At 38.3% G+C, this 24,590-nt stretch overlaps 1 protein-coding gene across 1 annotated transcript in view; it reads right to left on the reverse strand.

Moving 5' to 3' along the window:
* Positions 1–24,590, reverse strand: part of ctnnd2a (catenin (cadherin-associated protein), delta 2a) — a 327,752-nt gene that overhangs the window by 264,894 nt on the left and 38,268 nt on the right. Inside the window, exon 2 of the mRNA XM_030123463.1 lies at positions 19,822–19,952. Coding sequence (XP_029979323.1) covers positions 19,822–19,950 — 129 coding nt within the window. The 5' untranslated portion in view covers positions 19,951–19,952. The remainder of the gene's footprint in view (positions 1–19,821; positions 19,953–24,590) is intronic.

Raw genomic sequence — 24,590 nt, forward strand, 5'->3', positions numbered from 1 at the left:
ATACATCTTGATGATTTTATCAAAAATTGTGGACTGCGAACTAACAGGCAGACAAAATATCCTCAGTGGCAATTATTAACACTGTCTACAAGATGCATTTGTATTTTACACAATGTACAGTGGGAGTGGACATGGGAACAACTCTTAAGCTCCACAAAGAGCATGTAACAGAAAAAAGCTTTGTCTAAGTCAATAAGTTTGAAGGTTCCAACGTACAGAAATAACTTGCTATGTTGTTGACAAAATTTAATATGACACATTGTGCTGTCTGCTGGCTAGCCGTGTCCACAGGGCAAACACTCCAGTCTGCACCTCCCCTCATCTCTCTGTCTCTGTTTCTGAGTCACACTCTGTCATTCTCCCATTTCTTCCTCCTCAGATCCTCACTATATCCTGGTTCATCCAACTACCTAGGCCTGCCATGGTCCCTTACATCAAAACAGCCACAACGCACTCACATCTATCCTTATCTGAACTATTCTATTCTATTCTATTCTATTCTATTCTATTCTATTCTATTCTACTCTATTCATCAGATATCATAGACATATATCATCTGATATTAGCATATAACATGTCACACCACCAATGTGAAAGAGGCTATTTCAGGCTATTTTGTTATATTAAAAGGTTATTTTATAATTTGTATCAATGAATTGACCTATTTCTATTATATATAATTAACATTTCTTGGTTTCCATAACTGCAAACACAAAATAAAGTGATATTAGACATTACTTATCAGCCATTGTTATTTCAAGTACATAACTTTACCCTCATTTTGAGTCTTACTCCACCCACGGCATGATTCTGAAAATGACTACTAAGTGTCTGAATGTGCAGGTGTGGATGTGAAACAGTAGTTCAGGGATATCCGTATCACAGAGAATCCCACAACACTTGTGCAGAACTATGAGCGTCTAAAAAAGGTTAGTTTGTGTTTTTGGAGTGGTTTTACCACCTAATGAAGGCCCACCTAAAAATCAATATCCATTTACCATGCTATATTTAGAATATTTTTGCTGCTTTTCAAGCCATCACACAGCCTTTTAAAACTCCCACAATTTCCCATCATAAAAAGCACTTCTGCAGCCTGTACTGTTGTGTCACTGTGGGTTTTAATAAGTTATTTCAGATAAAAAACCAAGAAACTTAAGTGACTGATGGCTGCATGGACTGAACACCGCTGATTACAGGTAGCAACTGTGGTTTTAAAACAATGTCAGGACAAAGATTTTTTTTTGTCTTGGTCGAGTTGAGCTATTTTCACCAACAAAATGCAGATATTTACATATTTGTCCACTCTAAAGTGCATTACCAGCTTTCATTACAACTAGATAGATAGATAGATAGATAGATAGATAGATAGATAGATAGATAGATAGATAGATAGATAGATAGATAGATAGATAGATAGATAGATAGATAGATAGATAGATAGATAGATAGATAGATAGATAGATAGATAGATAGATAGATAGATAGATAGATAGATAGATAGATAGATAGATAGATAGATAGATAGATAGATAGATAGATACTATAAATATCTGTATCAACTGCTTTCATCCTTCTCTTTTTTTTTTCAAACTGTTGTAATAAAAAAAAAAAAACAACCTTTACAACCATGCTTGTTCTAGACAGACAACAACAAAAAAAGTAGTGAGGGTCAAGTAAAGATGAAAATAACACAAAGCGAATACCACAGGCAGAATTACAGGGGCAAAAGTGAGGTCATGCAATGGAATGATAGTTGAGGGAAGGTGTGGAAAAGCAGTGAGGATGTAACGAAGAGTCCTGACACAGAGCTCAGGTGTTGCCGTGCCGTTCTCACATCCCCTGTGGAAAAACACCTCAACTCATGTCATGATAAAGTGAATCGTTGTCGAGTTAGTCACACACCTAACAGTTTACTCCCCAACATTTTCTTGAATCTGATGTGTGTATGTATGTCTACATGTGTGTGCGTTCATATGGTCAAACAATGTGCTTGTCATTGATTGTTCTACTTCCTCAGTGTGCACTAATTGGCTGTTTCAATGAGCAAATGTCAGTGGAAATTCTAGGTTGTAGTTAATTATCATTGACTGATCAGTGACAGACCTCCAATTACTGTCGTTTCATCAGCAATACACACCGTCACACCAGAAAACTCCTTTATTCAGCATGAATTGTAAAACAGCAACAAAATGATAGAAAATACTTGATATGTAGGCCCACCTGTTGACCAGATCAATTTGACCTGGAAGCCAGCTGCAGGATGATGCCTCCAAAGTTTTAACAGCTTGTTGAAAATCAACAGTTGCACCATTGAAAGCCAATTAACATACCCAGAAACCCAAGTCCTAAGACAAGTTGTATGCATAGCACAGCTGTGGGGGACACTTGTTGAAGCCTAGTTACAGGAGGATACATTACCAACATGTTGAACATATCAGAAACCCCTAGACAAGGTAATGTGTCCACACACACACTACCAATAATGTGATCTGAAAAAGAACCTTTACTATTTGTCAGCATATTTTTTATATGCAGACATGCAACACACACTGAAATGGACACTCTGCTTTAAACCCATCACTATCTGAACATGCAGGAATACACCTGAACTCTGCTGACTGGGAGCGGTATCAGGCACCCAGGGTAAATGGGAGGTTAAGTGCCTTGCTCAAGGGCACATCAGCCAACAATTTCTCTGCCAGTCTGGGGAATTGAACCGCCACCCTTTGGTCACAACCTGTTTCTCCAACCTTCCAGGCTATGATGCAGTGATGCACAATGCACCTGCTCTCCAGTAGCAGTGTAATATGCCATGCTTGTGTGCTCATGTGACACTTGTGTTGGTTTTCTGCTGACGTCGGCTAACTCCATTTCAAAGCTAATGGTAGCTGGTGTTGCTGTAGGAAAGCAGAGAAGAGGCATTGAGCCACTCAGTGCTTAAGGATTTGCAGTCATCTACATAGAGATCAGTGTACAGACTGTTACTGTGGATGTATGCAACAAGACAGTTAGAGTGTGATAATTTTACATTAAACGAATAGTATGTAACATTTCTCACTTTTCAGATTTCACAGAGAAGAGTCTCGAAATACAGCGAAATACAAAAAATACATATCACTTTATGACGGTTTTCACAGTGATTTCACACATAACCATGCCCACACCATGCAATCCATGGCTCTTGAGATAGATATGGCTCTTGAACATCTCTCTCCTGTGGCTTTATCAAACTACATACGCAATATATGGAAATGAATTTTCAACATTTGAACATATTGCTATCATTGCTGATGCACTTGAATCCCTTTAGTACCTTACTACGTTGATGCGCTTTACAACGTGTTACAATGTGTTCAAACCAGGGGAACAGTCACTTAGAACAAATGTAATTTTATAAAGGCAACAAATATTGCAAAAAAGTACTAAATAATTTTAAATGGGTGACCTCACTCTGGCCTGCTCCAGGTAAAACACAGAGCTAGGTAATTATGTGTTTGTCACTCCAGGCAGATTGGGTTTTTTTTTTTCCATCTTTTCTGTTGAAAGCAGGTCTTTAGATTGCAAAGGCTGCCAACTCCTGCTCTATAAGAATGTTATGGAGGGAAAGACAACTAAAGCACATGCCCCAGGACCCCAGGAAGATTAGCTTGTCACCTTGGTGGCAGCTAATGGGGATCCTTTCAAATATTAAACATTAAACATGCCTCACCTCCTCCATTTCTTTCTATCTTCCAAAACTGTGAGTCTAGTAGAATGAACATGTCTGAGACTGTACTTTAGATTGCACCCAGAGTTTTGTATCTCAGACAGAACTTCAGTCCGCTCTAAGAATAGTGAAGCATGAAGTACGAAAAGGGGATTTGTTTTTATATTGTTGTACCCACCTATGCTGTTAATGCATAGGTATAATATCTAAAGACACTCCACATCCAAAAGAAATGCCCCAAACATAGAAAAACAAGAGGAAAATAAAAATACAGGAAGTAAATACACCACCAGAAGTGATTGTTTAAAGGGATTATTATTATTGTATAAGGCTATACATTTTTTTTCATACTTTCTCTTCTTTGTTCACACATTGTTCACAATCCATTAGGTAACTATGATTTGCAAAAAAAGTCACATTGCATTGAGAATATTGTAATTGCAATTTGAGTGTGACTAATTCTCTATTATCACCATACATACAGCTGTAACATAAAATTATAGTCTTTTGCGAACATATAGCTGCACAACTGACACTGCAATTGTGACTCAATTAATTGTGGAGTTCTATTATGTTGATGTATTCTGTGTTGTAGTCACACTTCATTTTTTGAGCACTGCTAGTTCTGTATATTAGTAGCTACACTTTTGTTTGTTGAGTTCAGGACAGTATTGTATCTGCCATTTAAAAAAAAAAAATACATTTTGGTCTTTTTATCAGTAAAAACAATAGGTCAGACAGTCTCACATTTAATGAAAAGGGTATGGTTCAGTCTGGGGTAGCTGCATTGTCTCCACAGTGTGACCCTTCTCGGCCTTCTCTACAATGATAGCTAGAGCCTTGTGTCTTAATGTCTATAAAATGACAGGAAGATATTCCCTTCCCTCTCTCTCTCTTTATCAGTGTCCCCTGACAGTCTAGCTCGCTCTGTCTCTTTTTGCCTTGTCTCCATCCCTGTGTGGTTTCCAGACCCACGACTGTTGGCTCCATTGCTATGCTTCAAGTGATCCGCACGCTGAGTTTTAAATGTTTAATGTCTCGTTGACAGACCTGGTCCCCAGTCATCCATCCGGGAGGGCCAGAGCAGGATAGTGCAGGGTGAATGTCTCGCTTTTTCGAGGCAGATTACAGATGCAGAGAGACCCTGATCAAGAGCTCCAAAAGGTGAGGGAATAAATCTCCTCTGACAGGAAGGTTGTGTTAGCCTTTGCACCCCATATCGCAACAGAGGTGATGGAGCGAAGTTGGCCTAAGCTAGGCCACCTGTGGAAGGAGTGCAAAAGGGAGGCAGGGAAGGTAAAATGACAGAAACACACTGTGGTGGGTACAGAGAGCTGGAGAGAAAAAGACAGAGAGAGAGTGTGATGAACGGTAACAAAGGAATCCAAGAAAAGATAACAGGTTTTGACAGATGAAAAGAGAATAGAAACGTTGACGTGTGTGGGAAAGAAAAGAGACAAGGATGAATAAGGAAGGTGGTGGAGAGTGGTTGAGGAGGCAGAACCTGAAAAGGTCATGGAAAGTTTTAGGGGCTGATTCTGCATTGCATGGGACAAAATCAAGAAAATGAAGAAGAAGCTGGAATGAGGTTAAGGGGGGAAAATAACTAAACTGACAGATGAAAGACAAGATACTGGCAGCCCACTCAGGCAGAATTCTACCACAGAGACGTATGACAGATGGAAAGCAGCCAGTTGAGGGACAAGAGAGAGGGAGGTAGACAATAGAGACAGATAAAAGTAGAGAGGCTACTGAAAGAATACAGATAAATATTATATGGTCTCTGGAAAAGATTAAAATGCACTGGGGTAATGGAGAGGATGAATCAAACTGGGGAGAAGAAAGTGGGGAAAGCAGGGAAGAATATAAGAAAGAAATGGGAGAAAAAATTAAGAAAATGTGAAGTGCACAAAATGAGGGAAATAAGGAAGGAAGAAGATGTAAAATTAAATAAGACAGACAGAAAAGTAGATTTTTCACATCTTAACTGACATTTACATTTAGGCCAGAACTGGGAAGAGCTGCTACCCTGGGCATATCCCACTGACAATATGACATTTTCAGAGGAAAGTGATGGGAAAGAAGAGGAAAAAATAGCAAATGAGGTTTCACCCCTAACCACCACTAAAATATTCAACAACCAGTCAAGAAAAGTTCAAAGGCAAGTCCAACATAGCATGGCTTGTCAAATTCATTTGATCAGTCGCATAAAAGAGGAGTCAGGAAATAAAATGCACCTTCAGAAAACCCCCACCTTGCAAGTCTATTGCACTTGTTTTTCAATATACAGTAATACATAAGAATCAGAGAAACTTGATTTGCCACAGCCACACTGGTATCAAAAGATAGAAATAGGCTTCAATTGCCCTGCCTGCCTACTGCAATCAAAAGACAATACGTTTATGTATGAGTTTAAAAAAACACCGTAAACTATCAAACAATAGAGATGTCCAACACCCAGTTTTCTATGGTAGTTAATGGAAAAATGATATCAAATCATATTAATCAAATTTCATTTTCTTGTCCGCCTCTGAGCTCCTGGCAATGATGGATTTAAGCACAAAATAATGATGGGCACATTTAGCTGAGGCAATTTCTATGGCAACCACAAATTACTTCACCGTAAACAACAACAACAGCAGCAGCAAAGAACACAAGCAAGCTCATTAGGGATGGTTAGATGCACATCTCCAGCTCCTGCAAAGCACTGTGGGTAAGGGAATGGGGGGTTGGGTTGGGGTGGGGTAGGGTAGTATGATGCATTTGCAACGCCGAAACCTCATTTATTCCATACGGACAGAATGCAATGGGAGAATGAAACACAGGAATGAATGATGTGTGGAGGTGCAGTGGAGCAATAAGGGAAGAAAGGAAGAAAGAGTGAGAAAACAACAGGAAAGATCGAGACAAAAGAAGAGAGAACAAGAGATTGAGTGATCTGCCTTATTTCCGAGACAACTCCAATGACAGAGCCATTCTTCATTAGCCAGTCTCTTTAGAGTGTATATGTCAACCCTGGCGGCCAGACAACTGCAGAGGAGTGTGATCATAATTTATCTATTTAGAATACAGAGGGGAGAAGGCTACAGTGTCGTGCAAAGCTATTAGCTGAGCTTTCCTGCTGTGGTGTGCAGTGAAGTGCAGTGACAAATTACACTGAAAGCAACTATGGAGATGACTGAAGTCAAAAATAAACTTTGTACAACAGAGTATGGAGATGTAATGTTGCATACTGTAGACACACACCTATGCATCATTATAACACAGACATTATTCTATATAATTTTGTCACACTTGAGCTCATGTACGTCACTGTATAAGATTTAGTCTTGCACAGTTTACAAGCATCTTCATAAATCACCTGTACTGACAGCTTGTCATGATAATGACAATAAATAGTCAAACAAATAACTGTAATTAATGATTTGCCCTTTTCTGTTAATGTAAAGCCACCTATATAGTATACTATATAGTTAGTGAATAAAAAGAGCAGTTTACTGGCATGATTAACCCTTTATAGGGCACTCATAGAAATACTCTGAAATTCAAATTTTCAACCTTAGCGTGTTATTGGAAGACCTAACAAGTCTTTATTACTTTTGTGAATTTTTTCAAATTTTTTAATTGTTATGTAGAAAATCGTGGTCAGTGAAGTTACCATATTTGGTTCCTTGCTCGTGACAAAAATATATATATATATACAAGTATCTTAAAAAAAAAAAATACAAGAAAAACACATGTAGAGTGAAAGGAACATGTATTTTAGAACATTAGACCAACATAAGTGCTGATCCAGACACTTGTCAACATCTACATTATCCCTTTGAACACCATTCCTTACATTAGTACCATTACTTCACGGTACCTAACAAAGCAGGTACACTCACTGTTCATGCAGAAGTGGACCTTACAGACCCTGTAGACCACATTGGACCTGATAGTGTTTCCTCACTGGAAGTGTTGATGTCACTGTCTTGTAATGTGAGCTGAAATTACCAAAAATAGTCACTTGCCCGATAAAGGGTTAATTTGAATATACAAAGTCTAGTTTTGAAATATACACAGATGAGTGAAAATGGATGTCATTACAGTACATTACATACCATAGTACATTACATACAGTAATAGTACTAATGTAAGGAATGATGTTCAAAGGGATAATGTGGATGTTGACAGGTGTCTGGATCAGCACTTATGTTGGTCTAAGGTTCTAAAATATATGTTCCTTTCACCTTACATGTGTTTTTCTGGTATTTTTTACAGATACTTCTTGCTTTGTTTTGTTTTTTTCTTGCCACTAATGAGTAAGGAACCAAATATGGTAACTTCACTGACCTTGATTTTCAACATAACAATAAAAAATTTAGAACAATTTCACAAAAGTAATAAAGTCTTGTTATGTCCTCCAATAACACACTAAGGTTTAAATTTAAAATTCCAGTGTATTTCTATGAGTGTCCTATAAAGGGTTAAAAGAGGACTAGTGAAATCTCAAAGTGATATGTAGAAATAGTGATAGAAATGCAACATATCTGTAAGTTTCTTCCATCTGTTTTTATCCAGTTGAATGGAGATGATAATCACAATTATGCAAATTGACTACAGTTAGATGAAATAATTATGATAAGATGATTACGCAGTAATTGTACCTTCGTGAACTAGTCCCATTCTGACATATTTTAATATAATAAGATGTGAACTACAATATTTACAGTGTAACTCTGTAACATAACTCATTATTCTGCTCTGCATTTTACCCATTGTTAAGACACGACACACGGCGTGGACCCAAATGCTCAAGACTCTCCAGGATCAGTGGTCAACGGGATTTATTTTAAAAATTCAAAAGGCAAAAAACAAATGAACAAAAGAGAAGCACAACGTGCTCAGTAATAACTAAATACCATAGAACAAAAAGAGAAGCACAACGTGCCCTATACTAAACTAAAACCTGATTTACAAAAACACATGGAACAAGATTTCAGGATACTTAACAAGGGATGATCTTCACTAGAACACAGAAACGACACACTGACAAGAGACAAAGGGAGCGAGGAGAAATATATAGGGAAGGCAGGAATCACATTCAGGTGTGGGTAATCACAGGAGGGCCCCAGGTGCAAGCAATGAAGGAATTAGGGAAGACAATGACAAGACAGACAGAGTGCAGACCAAAACAGGAAGGCGACCACCATCACCGAAGTAAAACAGGAAGAGACAAAACAAAAAAAAGCCCAAACTAAATCAACACACATGACGACGTATGACACTCATTGTGGGGCTGTCAAGTTAGGAATTACTTGGAAAAGAAAATGCTATTTTTAGTTTTTGTTACATGGTTTAAGTGACTGAATTGCACATGGGAATATCAATACATTAGATTACAGTGAGTATGATTAAAATTGACAAATGCATAAATAAGTGATCAACTTCAAACTTTGACTCAAGTGGAGATAAGTAGAGGCTATGCAAGTTCTATTGGGAACTAAAGTTTAATTCCAACCCAGATCCTCATGCCAAGTTAGGTTATAGTCAATCAGCATAATGAACATATTGAAGGAATTTAGAGGACAAAATTTTTGTGAAAATATCTTGGAATAGGCATTCCTTTTTGGGCTTTCCTGACATTTATTTCAGAGATGTCCTTGCCCAAGTCATTTGACCCTCAAAGCGTCCCCACTCGAGCTGTTCAACGTCCTTTTTTTCCACTGATCCCAGGTGTGAGTGTAGTTTTGGCCCAAATTAAAGCCTGGGTGCTCTGAAGGACACAGCCTGCAAACAGGGGATAAAACTAACAACAAGGCTGAACCCTCACAAACAAAACTAACAGCATAAAACAGTACCCCAGCCTTCTGCCTCCAATCCACTTGTCATCTCTAGTTTTTAGCTTCATGTTAAAAACATTATCCTTCAATGTCCAACAAAGTGAAAGAAACAAAGAATTCATAGGATCCAGCCCCTAAACTTGTAAAAAATAACCATATAGTGACACTCTATATAGCACATGCACAATCAGCGTAAATAATCTGAGCAAATAAAGTTAGAAAATGCCAGTGAACTGAAAAATACTTGGGCATTTTCTGAGCTCTTGCCACTCTGGTTCTTTAATGGCTCTTTCCATCACAGAGTAATCTTTCCATTTTCTCATTTTCAGATCGATAGGGACTCAGGGAGAATGAAAGGCCTATTTCCTCTCAAATAGGGATAAAGCTTAACCACACAGGACTGTCTCATGTTTTCTAATCATGTCAGCCAGACTACAGAACCAGATGAAGTGGCGGCGGGGGTAAGGAACGAGTCAGTCTTTGAGTTGTAGTACACAGACTAAAGTTAAAGTGATTCCAGTCTGCTAGAAAACAAGAAGCTGTGGATGTTTAAGGGATATAAATAACACTACATCATTAGCATGGTGCAGTTTTAAAGGGATGCGCAAGAGTCGACAGGGAGAATAGTTTCAGTAAAGCAGTAACTGCAAGTACAGACGGTGAAAATACTGTGGAGTACTGTATGGGAAAGGTACACTTCAAACACCCACTCAGACGCATATGCTGTGTGTGGCTTTGTGTAATGCAGGACAATTGAGTAGCTGAAAGACTTAACAAGAATGTTTCTCCCCTTCATTCTTCCAGCAGAAACATGTCCCCCGGTGTCTGACCCCAGTGCTTAGCTTTGCCTGTAAACAAAGGGCCCTGACAGACGTCTTCAATTAATCGATGCTCTTCTCACATATCACAATGCAGTTTTCCGAGACTCATTCATAGCTCCAGGGTACTAGCTTATACTCCAACATTACCACGGTGCACTGCTGTACTGCTGCAGACCTTCTAAGCCCTAGGGAGTATCTCACAGTACACACAGGCAGAGTAATAACATAGGATTAATGAATATTGACACGGAGAGGTTGACTCTAAGCTTATGTTAAATTGTTGGCTATAGTGTTATCTAAGGTTATGATGCACAGAATGGCCTTTAAAAGTTTTATTTGTTGTCTGATGAGATTACCTATCCAACAGAACACCAATGCACAAGGAGTGTCAACAGAGGCCATCTGCAAAACATTGCCTTTTGCATTGAAGCTACAACGTTACCTGTAGGTGTTCTAGTTCAACATATTATTAGCATTCAAGTTCCACATTAGCCCTTTGGCTATTGCAATATTAACATTCAAGATATGGCTAACAAGATCATCAGCATGCAGGCAAATGCAAGCCTGAGTTAGATTTGAGGCTTAGGTAGCATTAGCATGCAAAGGATAGTGAAACTTTGTGGTGGAGATGGAGGAGGGTCTGGGCTAAGTGATTAGCAAAAGGAGCTCCTGCTTCACATGCAGGATCAGCACTGGGTTCTGTCGCAGCGTTAAAGGCTAATGAAACAGAGCCAGGGTGAGAGGGAAGGAATAAGCTAGGGGAGAGTCACTATGATCCTTACACAGAAGCCATGATCACACGCTAACGATGAGGGTCTCACTGTCAGGCTCCAACATGTGCAAGCCCACTTCTCTGTTTTTGTTTCATGCAGGTATGGGCATATGGGCGCACAGTTTCATTCAATTATGTAAAAGTAATCACAGATTCACATACACGACCACACACATTTCACAGGCTTGTGGTGTTTTGGCAGTAACCAGCCTGTTTACGAGTGGATATCCCAAGGTCCCTGTGATTAAAACAGCTCCAAAACACTCCTGACACTCCATTACCCAGCATGCCCCGGGTGAAGTAGGATTGTACATATTGATTTCACGCCTCATTAGACTTCCTGTCTAACAATGCCATTGTTCTTCCTGGTTCTACAGAATTCTGCATCGTTCAGAAATGACCAAGTATAACTCTGGGAGGGGATGGTGGACACATAACAAATGAACACATTAATATTTAGTCTGGGTGTGATGAAACTTTAAGGGGAAACCTTGGCAGCTTTGTGGACTTTCAAACCAGTTTTTATTTGTTGGCAATTACTATAGAAGTTCTGTGGGTCGTAAAATGCCACAGGACAGAACCAACACATCCTCACAACTAAACAGCAACACAAGTTGATTGGCAATAACTCCTAAGAACACATATTTGAGTGCTCATAGATTTGCTGGTCTCAAAGAGGGATTATCACCCCTATATGCAGCAGGAGGAATTGCAGAAAATGGCAGATGCACCATATGGTAAGGACTGAGCTCAAAGATGACTTGGAAAGGGTTACAGAAAGACTGGCTAGGAATTTTTTATTTTTTTTTTAAATTGCATGATGACTGCTATCTCAAGAGCAAACACATGGACACAGAGTTAAAATAATGCTCACTTTTGGTTTGAAATGGGACATGAAGAAAGGTTTGTGTCCCAACAAGATGTCTGCCTTAATTTAACTGTAAAGCTTTAACACAGAAGTGACAGTACCGGGTATTTTAGCACTCAAACAATCAAACAGTATATTTTTTGGGTTACACTGGGCACTATATAATACCCATGTCACATTTTCACTTTGTCATAATACATTTCAACACTATTGTGATTTTCCTCCAATGTGTGCATGTGCTGAATAAAAGCTTTGCTAAAGCTACAACAGCAAAGACTAAATATAGTGACTAGTACAGACAACACTTATTGACTTCGACTTTGTATCAGGTATGGGAATTGTCTTGGAGGCAAAAACATGTTGTACAACTTTTCTTTTTTGTTTTAGACTGCAAATTCTAAGCACACCCTCTTCATTAGCTTTGATGAAAAAGTTTTAACTCGGTAGTTGTTTTCCATGAGAAAGTTTTTCGTCTTTTTTGGTGAGCCTCGCAGTAGTTTCAGTGAGTTTGTGTTGGATCATTTATCCCTGCCACAGAGAGTGTACAAACAGCATTGTACTGTGATTCCACTTTCACTGATTGACCTTCAAACTGTAATTGGCAAGTCTGGTTTGGTAGTTGTCTCAGAATGCTGCGTATTGGATGACTGCCAGTGAAACTCAGCTCAATCTTTTCAATCTCCCTTTTCTTTTCTACCAAACAACACATTCTCCAAAACTCCACATTATCTACCTGCACTCTCCCTATCCCTCTTCTCTTTCCCTTCTATTTCCACATCTTCTTACTTTGTCTCCTCGCCCTTTTTCCTTCTCACTCATACACAATTTGTATGATTTCCACGTTCTACCTCATCTCTCCCACACATTCTCTGTCCTCCTGCTCTCGCCCATTGGCCCATAGCAGTTGCAGTCACATGTGGCCTGCCAGCTCCCAGTTATCACAATGTTGTCACTACAGTGGGTCCTGGCTGGGTGATGACGCCTAAATGGAACGTTGTGGCAGCACAACTGGCAAACATAAACTCATGCACGTTAACATGCAATCAACCACACACAGCTAAAGTGCCAAAGACCACATCAGCCTTTGGGCCAAATAATAATTCTTCCCCACTTGCAAGGCAGGGCAATCCTGCTGATCACCACCTTGTTCAGCCCCAGACACCCCCTCCTGCAGATGCTCTTTTAGTTAGTAAATGGCAAGGGGATACTATTTACAATGATGTACCTCCCACACAATCTTACATGAAATCATTACAGTTCACCTTGGCAGCTTTCAGCTTAATCTAAAAGCTACAGTCATCACCAAGAACGAGCGTCTTACATTAAAACTGCAGCTGGCATTTGTGAGTGAATCATATGTCCTGAAGGCAGCAGAAAGACACTCCATGCCTGGACGGCAAGCGCATTATTGCTCTCCACTGAACGAGCGGATAAAAATGCAACTCCTAGAAAACTGCTTCACTGCAGTAAGACAGGTTTGACTACACAGTGTAATCAGATATCTGTGTTTGTGTGTGCTATTGTGCATGTGTGTGTCCAAGCTTTTCCTGCTGACGCTGTTTACTGGCAGGGGAGGGCGGTTTCTTCCCTACCTAACAGACAACATCCAGCGCAATTCTTCACAGGACACACATACACACAAAGAGACTCGAGAGAGGGCACATAAACAGATATAGTGCAAGCATGAATACATAATATATGGACAATACAGTATGTAGTACAAGTGACACAGCTGGACACACATTCAACGCACACCCAGTCAGAAAGTACTGTATGCCTGGCGGCTAAATGATCTGTTCCCATACTGGCACAGTGAAAGAGACAAATGATGAAGGACACCAAGGACACAGAGAGTAAAAGAGCTCAACCCAATTTTCAGCCTGAAAACCACTGGCACAGGGACTGGCAGATCTGTTCAAAGCACAAAACGCTTTCAACCAGTATATACACACCCTGAATGTGCTGTCAAACTTCTAACTGTAAAGTTGTATGACAGTGTCATTTGAAAGTTGAGCTGCCACAGCAGAAAATGTATTATGCAGGTTAAATGCAAAGTGCTTTAAGTACAACCTTACCCAGTGCTGTTATAGGTGTGAGAAACTACAATTTGTAGTAGGTTGCAAACCTCAAGGGTGTATACATTTACAATGGTATTATTAACTATAAAATAAGATTTGTTCCTGTTTGTGACATGATTGAATTTCAAGAATTACAACATTTTTCATCAGCTGTAATGTTCAATACTCATGAGCATGTGTGAAGATTAATTTCTCCTCCATAATTATGACCCTGACATAGAGTTAATTTACTACAGCTGCAAAACACAGCAGTCAATCTTAGCAACAGAATCAAAGAAACAGAAAGGTTTGACACTTCAATGACTCACACTAACAAATCCAAAAAGCTCAAGTTGCAAACTAAAATCAAAAAAAGTAAAAGCTGCAAACATGAGACACATACAGTCTACGAACTAACTTTAGAAGCAACTTTTAAAAGTGCTAGGAGTATCAAAATGTTGAGTATATGCTCAGTCAATAACTAGAGCAATATTCAAGCTTAGAGAGAGCATTTTATCAAAAGGAAAGTTTCCAACTCACTCGAAAGGCCAATGAAGTGCACTCAAACTCTAGCAAAGAAAAGGAGTCTGGAGAATAACGGGCAGTCTAGAGGATAGAATACATTACCCTCTCTACTATGCAGAAGACCTTGCTACTTTCATACACAACTGAAATCCTCTATCAGTTGTGAACCCCTGATAGCATGAGTGGTTTATGGATAGTTGAACACAATGTGCATTTATTAACAAGATGGCAAAGAGAACGAACCTGATGGCTGCATAAAAACTTCACCAACAAGAAAGAAACTATTAAATAAGATAAGATAATGACAATAATGCTGACATTGTAAAAAGCGAAAACTTTAAACTGTAAAATTATAATCACACAATTTATAATACACATTGTTTCAAAAGTCTCTATGAAAATTTGGAGTATCAGAGTGTTGATCACCGAATGCAAATTATAGTATCATGATTACAATGATTATCAGTAATGTCCATTTCCGAAAGCACTACCTTATTACAGTCCCACACTGTCTCCTGTAAATGCATACTAACACATTTTCTCCCACACAATGTCTTGCACAAAAGGCTTACCAAAAAAAATATGTATAATAAAAACACTAAACACATTTAAATAGTGCTTGCATGAATTAATATATGTGGGAGTCTATAATTTTAACCTAGGCAAAGACGCAAAATACATTATGAGAAGCACTAAAAATGTAATCAGTAATAAAAAAAAACAGCCAGAGCTGCTTCGGAAATAAGGAATCAAAGCTAATAAAATCATACACCTAACCTGAAAGTCAGATCTGATTAAATTTTAAGTGAAATTTTGCATCCAGACATAAAAAGCTGTGATCTTAGGGCTGGCGGCCGCTTAAATTTGCACCTCAAACACAGAACATCACCTTTCTTTAGCCAAAATATTTTTTCTCATGAAAGACTTGCTTGCTGCCGGGTGTTTAGAGATGCAAACATAACAGCTTCAATTAAACTTATTAGAGGTGGAATCACCAAAGCACAATGCCAGTCAGGAACAAAGCAAAACAAGGAAATTAGCATTTAGTGACAAACCCAGTTAAAGTGCCAGGGTTTATTCCAGGAACAGAGCAGGACATTAACACTAGCTAAATGGATATATGCAGAAAATTGACAGATTGTAGAGCAAATCAGCACCAGTTAAATTGGTCTCCCTGGAGTTTTCCTAAGGCAAGTTGAGACATGATGCAACAGAGTGCAAAGCATCTTGAGCAACTCAAATGGCTCTAACTGAGGTAGTACAGGAGCAGTTAAATATGAAAAATTAAACCACAGAGACAGTCCGTTGACATTTGTCTGAGAGTGTGGAGATTCTGAGGTTGTTTCCAGCTGAGCTCATTGTATTTTTATCTGTGGCTGGCAACACACAGGTAACCCACAGAAAACATTCCTTAAAAATGTATCCTATAGGCTTACTCAAGAAATGTCTTAAAATGCTAATATATGCACAATATGGCTGTTAAATCAAGTGAATTATAATAATACGCTATAGCAATAGAATGCAATACATCCTCCTTAAGTCACATTTGAGGCATAATGTGCCAATTTTTAGTGCATGTCTAGACTAACAACTTGAATAAAAAAGTTTTCTAGGGACTTTGTGTGCTTTGGGGGAGAAACACAGCATGCCTAAAGCAAACCTGAGCTGACAGGGGACAGCAGTGGCGATAAAATATGTGTAGAACATAGAGACTTGGCTGTCCTAAGTTTTGAAATAAGGAAAAACATTTTTTTAACCTCTTACTTTGAATTCAGCATCTAGCTTTTTTATTATACATTCACCATCTATCCTCTCCATCCTGAGGACTTCCTGCCCTACATAAACAGAAAGTGCAGGGGCAAGTAAACCTATTTAAAAGGTGACGAGGAATCACAGACAGTCTGGTCAGCTACAGCTTTCACTCCTCTCCACTGAAACTGCATCAATTCAATGCTAAACTATGTCTGAGAGCATCTCAGACTTGATTTCTTGAACCTCCAGGTCTAATAGTGGTTAGAAATCATTTCTATAATAGCATATATAAGATAATAAAACATATCACAAGACAACTCAGACTATATAGAACTGATGGAAAAACATAATACAGGTCTACAAGCATGGGTCTCCAGTGCATCTTCTCAAAGCATGTAAGATTTAGCACATTTTATCTCTGGAGCACATAAGTTCAAAAAAAAAAAGTCAGCTAGTGTAACACAACCAGTCAACATGATGACACACAGAACTCTGTGATCAAGGCTGAATTAAGAAAGCTATGCCATTGTAGATTATATTTAATGCCTGTAATAATACCACCAACAGGGAGCATGTTTCTTCTTATGTCAATGTAAGAAGCCAACAATGAGAAAAACCATTGGTGTTTTGATAGTCTGGCTGGATGTTGCCAATTATACAGCAACACACACACAGTGAGCCTGTCAGTTCAGCAACCCATCAACCTCAGCTTCACTTATAATGTAATAATGTAAAAATCTTCATATTGCCTCTGTAATCCCCCCCACTACCCCTACCATCCATGTGTATATTTTATCCACATGCTCAGTGTTAATTTGTAGGGATATTTAAAATAGCCATCGTATGAAAGTGAACACTTTGTAAGAAGCAAATGTATCACCAGCCTAATCCCATCTGTAACCATACCAACACAGTTTAATGATTTACATTATGGGGCTACGGGGAGCATTTTGTCCCTAAAGCAGGGGTTCCCAAAGTGGGGTCTGGGTACCCCCAGGGGTACTTGGAAGAAGCCCAGGGGGTACTGGAAATTTTTGGGAGACATACATTTAAAAAGTCATCATATATTGAATAAAAAATAAATAATGAGAATTAATGCTGAAATATAAAACACAATAAATAGATTCATATAATAGTTTTTTTGTCAATCATATTATTTAAGCTTTGGTAACATTTTAAGACCATTTCTATTTTATATTATTCAAAATAAGTTTATTTGAGTAGCTAAGAAAATATTTTTTGTTGATGAAAGGTTAATTTATTAATTAATGACCAATTTATTTATTTTTGTTATCAACAAAAGAGGGCACTTTTCAGTTTATATTTTGCACACAAAATTTACTTCAATTTTATTTATTTTTTTTATGTATTACATTTAAATATATGTTGTTTGGTTACAAAGTTTTGAAAATATAGACAGACATCTTTGGCAGAGGAACAAATTTTACCTAATTTTTTTAAATCAAAAATGCTGGAGTGAGAGTTGGGGGTATGTGGCTAAAAAAGTATATTTCAGGGGGTACTCCACTGTAAAAAATTTGAGAACCACTAGTCTAAAGTGAGTTAAATCCCCATACTGAGTCTGACCACATAAACACACACTGTATGTCCCCATAATATAAGCAATACTTTCTCACAAGTACGCACATACTAACACACACCGACAGTCACCAGTAGACAGATGGTGTGTACCAAACACAATCAAAGCGTGTTCGCATTCTCACATGTGTCCTCTATGAAAGAAACACTGTGGAGAAAGAAGGGTATATCAGGAAAAATGATTTGTCCCAAAGGGAGGGAGCTTGTGAGGTTATAAACAATCTGATCATATGTGGGGACACGCCTGGACAGTGTAGACTGCAGGCTAATTTCAGTTAACCTTTTATCACACATGTACACAGAGCATCATCATGCAGACTGCACATTAGATCACACATCTGTGCTGTTTTCAGCTGGCTCTCTTGTAGCAATGTTGCATTAGTATGGTGTGCACCTGTAAGGCTCTATGGATCTGACTAAATCAGATATGCTTCAGTGATTTAGTAATGTGAGAGCACTGAGACATTTTGTAATGTGAAAAAAAAAAAACATTCCAGCAGTCCCTGCAGGCTTTTCCGTTCTCAGTACCGCTATGTGGAGCTGATTAGGCTTATTGTAACATAAAACGCATATTACTCAAAAACCTGAATGCTAAGGCATTCCTGCTGCCTTCTGATGACTGAACATGGAATTAATTTTGAATTTTCTAAATATTTTTTTCCTCAGAGGAGGGGTGTTAAAGATGTCGCAGTGCAGAAGAAACAACTTCAACAATGGCTACATCTCTGTGATGTATTCCCTTTTGTGCGTTTGCTCTCTCAGCAGGAGGAGGGGGCTGCAGGTTCAAATCTGGTCCAGTGCATGGATCTAAACCTTATATGCTTCAGTGATTCGCTAATGTAAGAGCTCTGAGAGGTTTTCCAGTGGGAAGGAACACACTCAATGAATGGTATTCGAACACAAAAACGCTTAAATTGCTCTCAGTGCTTGTCCTTCACTCTGTAAGGGTAAATGTAATATTTTGTTGTATCAAATTTACAACATCTTGAAAGCCAATGTAGAAAGACAAAATGACAAATCTATGGTGTATCATGTTTGCTGATGAGCTAAATCCAAATGAAACATTTCATTACACAAAGGAATAAGACCAAGGCTAAACACAAATCACCAAATGTAATTTGTGTGAACTTCAGGTTTTCACAAAGGACTAGGGACGAGGCACATGGTTATGAGTCAGGTTTTAGATTCACTGATGTCTGTGTGAAAGCTTAGACAACACAAAAACTCATACATATACTACTGTACCTGAGGCTATTGTGTGTGATGCTTCTCTCCAGAACTCCCACTTAGACAATACACCCTCAAATCCATAGGAGATTCAAGCATCAGTCATTCTCATTTTCCTCCTTTGTGTTTTATCTGACTCCCCCTCTCATTCAAGCATTTCTCTCCACAACTTAAAACAGAAGTAATGTTAATATTTAATGTGATAACAACTGACATGGTCCTGCACCCGTTGAAGATCACTTTCCCTTCCTTTCACACCCACATCTAAATCCCCCCTCCTCTCCTTTGACCTCTCCTCCCCTTCCCCCATTCCTTTGAAAACCTGAAAGCCTCAGTCTGTTGTACTGAAAAGCAGCTACCTTGCAACACTCCACATTGAATAATTGCCTTGATTTTAATGACTTTTTCAATTATGTCTACTTGGCTACAGCTCGCGCCCTGTAATCTCCATCATTTCCATCCATTACACACTCACACTCCCTTGGCACCAATCAATCTTTGGCTTCTTTTAAACACTTTTAAAGCAGTGGCGTGCCTATGCCCCTCAATAGCAGTGACTTCAAGGGCTGTGACGGACAAGTGCACCTAGCTTACCAGTCTGGAAATACGCATAATAACAGCTGTGACACATGGAAAAAGCATGCACATTATATATGGAGGGGACCTTACCTGCTCTTTGACAGAGGCTAGGATGGAGGAGGTTGTCTCAGTCTCAGATCTGTCGCCATTGGAGGCTGGCATCACTGGGGGAACCATGGCCCCCTTCTCCTGCTCAGCTGGCTGCTCTGGCACCGGCATTGCTAAAATTACCACACATGCAAAGATGAAAACATGTTGAGCTACTTCCAATTAAAAGTTTTGTTAGAGTTAAAATCATCACATAAATGTTTACCCAGCGAGGAAACCTTCAGTCAGAAAGAGCCTCTTATAGACCTTTTTTGCTACTTTGAATAATTAAAGTGTTACTTCATAATAAATCTAACTTCTTTTTTGTGGGTTAATCAGAGTAGACACTTTGACACTATTTGCTACCCTCTACTGGCCTGCAAACATGTTCATATATGCATGAAAATCTGGCTTCCCAGTGTCATCTAGGCAATGTAATGAAATCTTACATACATCTTACATATATTAAATGTGCTAAATCTTACGTACTTCAATAAAATACATAGGGGAAAAAAGACAGAAGTGCTGTTAATCTGATGTTTTCAGTTTATATGCTAAAGTGCTATTACACATATTGGTTTATATACATTTATACAATAAATGTATAAATTTTCCACTATAAAGAACCTGTACAGTGAATGTATTCTAATGTGCAGACAGTGTTTTGAAGTAGATTTGGAAACTCTGAGACAAACATTCCTTTTGAGTAAAACCTATTCTCTCATTAATTCTCAGAATTTCACATTTTCACCTAAGATTGTATATTGGAAACTAAAGCCAACCAACATTTATGACTTAATGTTTCTTCATTAGTGACTCAGGCTTGGTAAAGTTTCACTACTTTTATTCTGGGGGCATTTTACATAGATCAGTGTAAATATTATTATACTAACTGACAAAAGTGAAACATTAGGGCTGGGGAAAGTTTTGATCTTCTCCAAATATATATTAGACTTATTTTGCATTTATTTCAGCTTTGGTGGAGTGCCAAGACTTATAATAGCAGAGGAAAAACCTGTATATGCAGAATTTTTTTAAGGTTAGGATCCTCATGAGCTCAAAGTAACAATAGTTATCAGAATCAAGACAATGGTACTTTCCTCTGATGCATGTTGCTCCTACACTCACTTTTTACATTAAAATGGAATCAACTTACAGAATCAACTTACAATAAGGAATCATGTACAAAGGTGTATTTGATATGATTCCATTAAATTGCCATCGAATGACAATAAATTGTGAAACTGTCTTCTAGTGGTATCTCAAAGCCTAATCCTGTAAGTGGCTGTTTCCCCTCCAACCCTGAATCACTGTGGTTACAGTGAGTGCTTGTGGCATATAAATCAGACCCAAAGCCTGGACTTGATTCTCAAACGGCAATTAGTCTGCAACACACACAGTCGTACTTCTCACCTGTGTCACTGCCAGTATGTCACTTCATAAATAGGGGTCCTTGTAGACTCATTAAAATGTGATGCTCCACTTATCATGATTTTAATTACTTTATTTAGGATACAGGAAAGTGACGGGTGTCTTTAACCGGCAGTTGTTTTTATTAAAAAGATGTGCCGCTACTGCTCTTTAACTACTTGAAAAATCCTACAAGGACAGATAATATTAATTTAATTATTTTCTGTTATATAATACAAGCGATATCGTGACATAAGTAGAGAATGAAGTTGAAAAATGTGTGAAGCTGGATTGGTTCTATCAGGTAATTAAGGCTTGTACTTTACTTTACTTTATTTGGCTAACATTAATTGTAACTGTTTTAAATAATCAATAAAACCCTTTTTGCCCTCTTTCCTAACTGAGCCAAAAGCTCACACAAAGAAACAGAAAGAGTCTGAGAAATCAGGAAATTGGTTTGTGCATTTTATAGACAACAGACTACAGGGACAGGGTTTGGTCAATAGTGCAGCCCTTACTTCAGCACAAGACTAAATAATGCACTGATTGAGTTAGAGATTTGATCATGAAGTCTCTTAATTTACAAACTTAGGCTGTCTGCCTAAACCAATTCACACTTGACATAACACATTTTGCATAATCTGCTGCTCACAGTGAAACTTCACTATAGTTTTAAAGAGTTTCTATGATTTTTACACAGGTTTTAATAAGCACATTTTTGTTCAAAGTACTGATTTTGAAGCTCATCTGACAGCCGTTAAATGAGCCATTAGTGTCAAACAAGTCAGTCAGCTTACACATATTGTAAACAAGTCAGTGAGGCACCAGACAGCCTGCAAATCAAACATCCAGTAAGTCTATCAACCAGTCAGCTAGCCAGCAGACAGACAGCAGGCCAAACAGGGTGGTGTCGGTAAATAAAAGATGTTAGCGAGATAGCCTGCAGATGGTTATTTTCACTCTCACTGACAAACACCACTTCTGTGTCTGGCATCTCCCCTCCTGAGTGGAGATGAGTCACCAGAGTTTGGATTCTGAGCAACCAGAACCCCAGTAAAGACCACATTACACCAGCTGGCTGACTGCCGCATTTCACTTGAATGAGGCAGACAAATGTGTAAGTCAGTGGGTAGAGGAATGTTTCACCTCACCTTCTTTGGAGTCCTGCAGGGGTTTTTTTTACAGTAAGCATCTCTGCCAACAAATTGGAGCCTTGACCTGCCACAGCAATGAACCTACATAAAACTGTGCTCCATGAATTATTTATGCTGTGGCTCTTGGTAATAGTTTTGTGCACCAGTGGTATGGTTTTATTTCCACAAATAATCTAGTTCTGGCTGTATTTCTAAATAGGCATGGCAAATCACAGGTGTGACTAATAATGTTACTGTTGGTGGTCTTCTAATGTGAGGTGCCAGAACACCATGACAATGTGCCAGCTTCCACAAAACCACAGCCCCAACACACACCTAAATACACTCCATCCATTAGAGCTCATATCTCTGTCACTTCTCCTCTGTTATTTATGTTTAGATAAGTTAAGAATTTGCTCATATTTCTTCAGCTGCACAGCAAGTTTTTTTCTTCCTGTTTCATACCTTTGTGTATTTTGCAGTTTGAGTTTGTAAAATTAAGAGATGGCTTAGCTTAAAGGAGTGATATTTTGCTTTTTTTAATGGAATTACGCATTTTAAAACATTTCCCTGTGGTCTACATAAACTGTAAATGCTATACTTAGGTCTGAATTCTTCACTAATTAATCTCCACAGGTCCATCTTCAACCCTATTTTTGAGTAATGACACAAAAAAGGTTGTTTTGAGCGCTGGCCCTTTAAATGCACATGACCCCACCCCCTGCCAGGTTGTTGACTGTGCTTTCTGTCCCATTCAGCCACTTGAGTTCATTAATACAACCAACAACTGAACATTTTAGGTAATTGGCTCGAAGTTTGGACATATTTTCAGTATGGACTACAACCGCTACTGCTGACAAACAATTATGGCGTACTCAGACAAAAGTTCGTCAGAAGTTTTGACCTTATATGTGCAAATGTCGTGATGTAACTAGTTGTAAATGTAACAAATTAAGATGGAATTGACATGGGTTGTAGAAATCCACTCAATTTTTGCCGGAATGAATATAAAGATAGCTTTGCAGCACCTGGAGGGTTCAAATTCAAACTTTTGAAACTATTAGGGTCCAAATACACAAGTAAATGTACCAAAGACTAATAAAAGTGGGTTTAGCAAAATATGACCCCTTTAAACAGCCAATTAACGCTACTTCAGATTATGTTAGTTACTAATATTCTACTAATTAAGTGTAGCTAACACTAAATGGAAAGCACCACATCTGACTGTAAGATATCAAGTCATTTTATGTTTTGTTTGAGAAACTGGGTTTAAAGCTTCTGGAAATTCAACTCAGAAAAAATGCACATACATAGAGTGCTGTGTTAAAGTCCTAGGCCAACATTAGGTTTGCTGGGTTAGTAAAGTTATAATGACCACACATATGCATTTCTCAGTCTTTGTATTAAGATACAATATGGGAAATATGCACAGCAGTAAAAATTAAAGCTTAAGGGAAAAACAGCTTCTGTAAACCAAAGTGGTAATATTTAATGTGACCACTTAACATGTCTTTAAACCTTTTGTAAAGACAAAATGAGATTTTTTGCATTAATTTTCTGATGTTTTATACCAGATTTCATTCAATACATGTCAGATGTTTCTGTTTGTGCTGCTTCTTGCCATGGGGTCAGGGTGCACAATACTGTATATCTCAGTTTCATTAACTGTTTCATTAAAATATGAAAATAACAATAAATGTTCAACATGGTAGTGCCATTATTTACTGTTCTTATTGAGCTGACTGGCAAAATAAAAGCACATTCTGTGTATTTTATCAATCAAATACTGAGTCTGTTTAGAAAATGACAATGCAATTCCTTTTCCTGTTTCTCCAATAATATACACTATCACTATGAACAACTGACTGGGAAAGCTGGTGATCATATAGTCATACAAATCCTTTGTGAATCACATCCAGGCAGGTGCTGAGTTTACAAAACTGAAAAGTTGTCTTATTGTTCAGAAATAATCCCGGTAACAACAAATTTGCCATCAAATGTCACAATATCCCACAACCACAATATTTGTTCAAGGCTATTGAAGGCAGACACAGTCAAGCTGCTATTTAATAGTTGTGTCCTGCAGGGTACAATGTAACAGGAACCTCAGTTTACAGAGAGCTTTTGTAGCTCTGGGGATGTATTTAATTGAAGCACATTTTCGCTGATTTGTCTGCAGCTTCGCATTGAACCAGGGAGGGATGATATCCTGACATTTCATTTAGCTTA

This window comes from Sphaeramia orbicularis, chromosome 20 (assembly GCF_902148855.1).
Source record: "Sphaeramia orbicularis chromosome 20, fSphaOr1.1, whole genome shotgun sequence".
NCBI lineage: Eukaryota > Metazoa > Chordata > Actinopteri > Kurtiformes > Apogonidae > Sphaeramia > Sphaeramia orbicularis.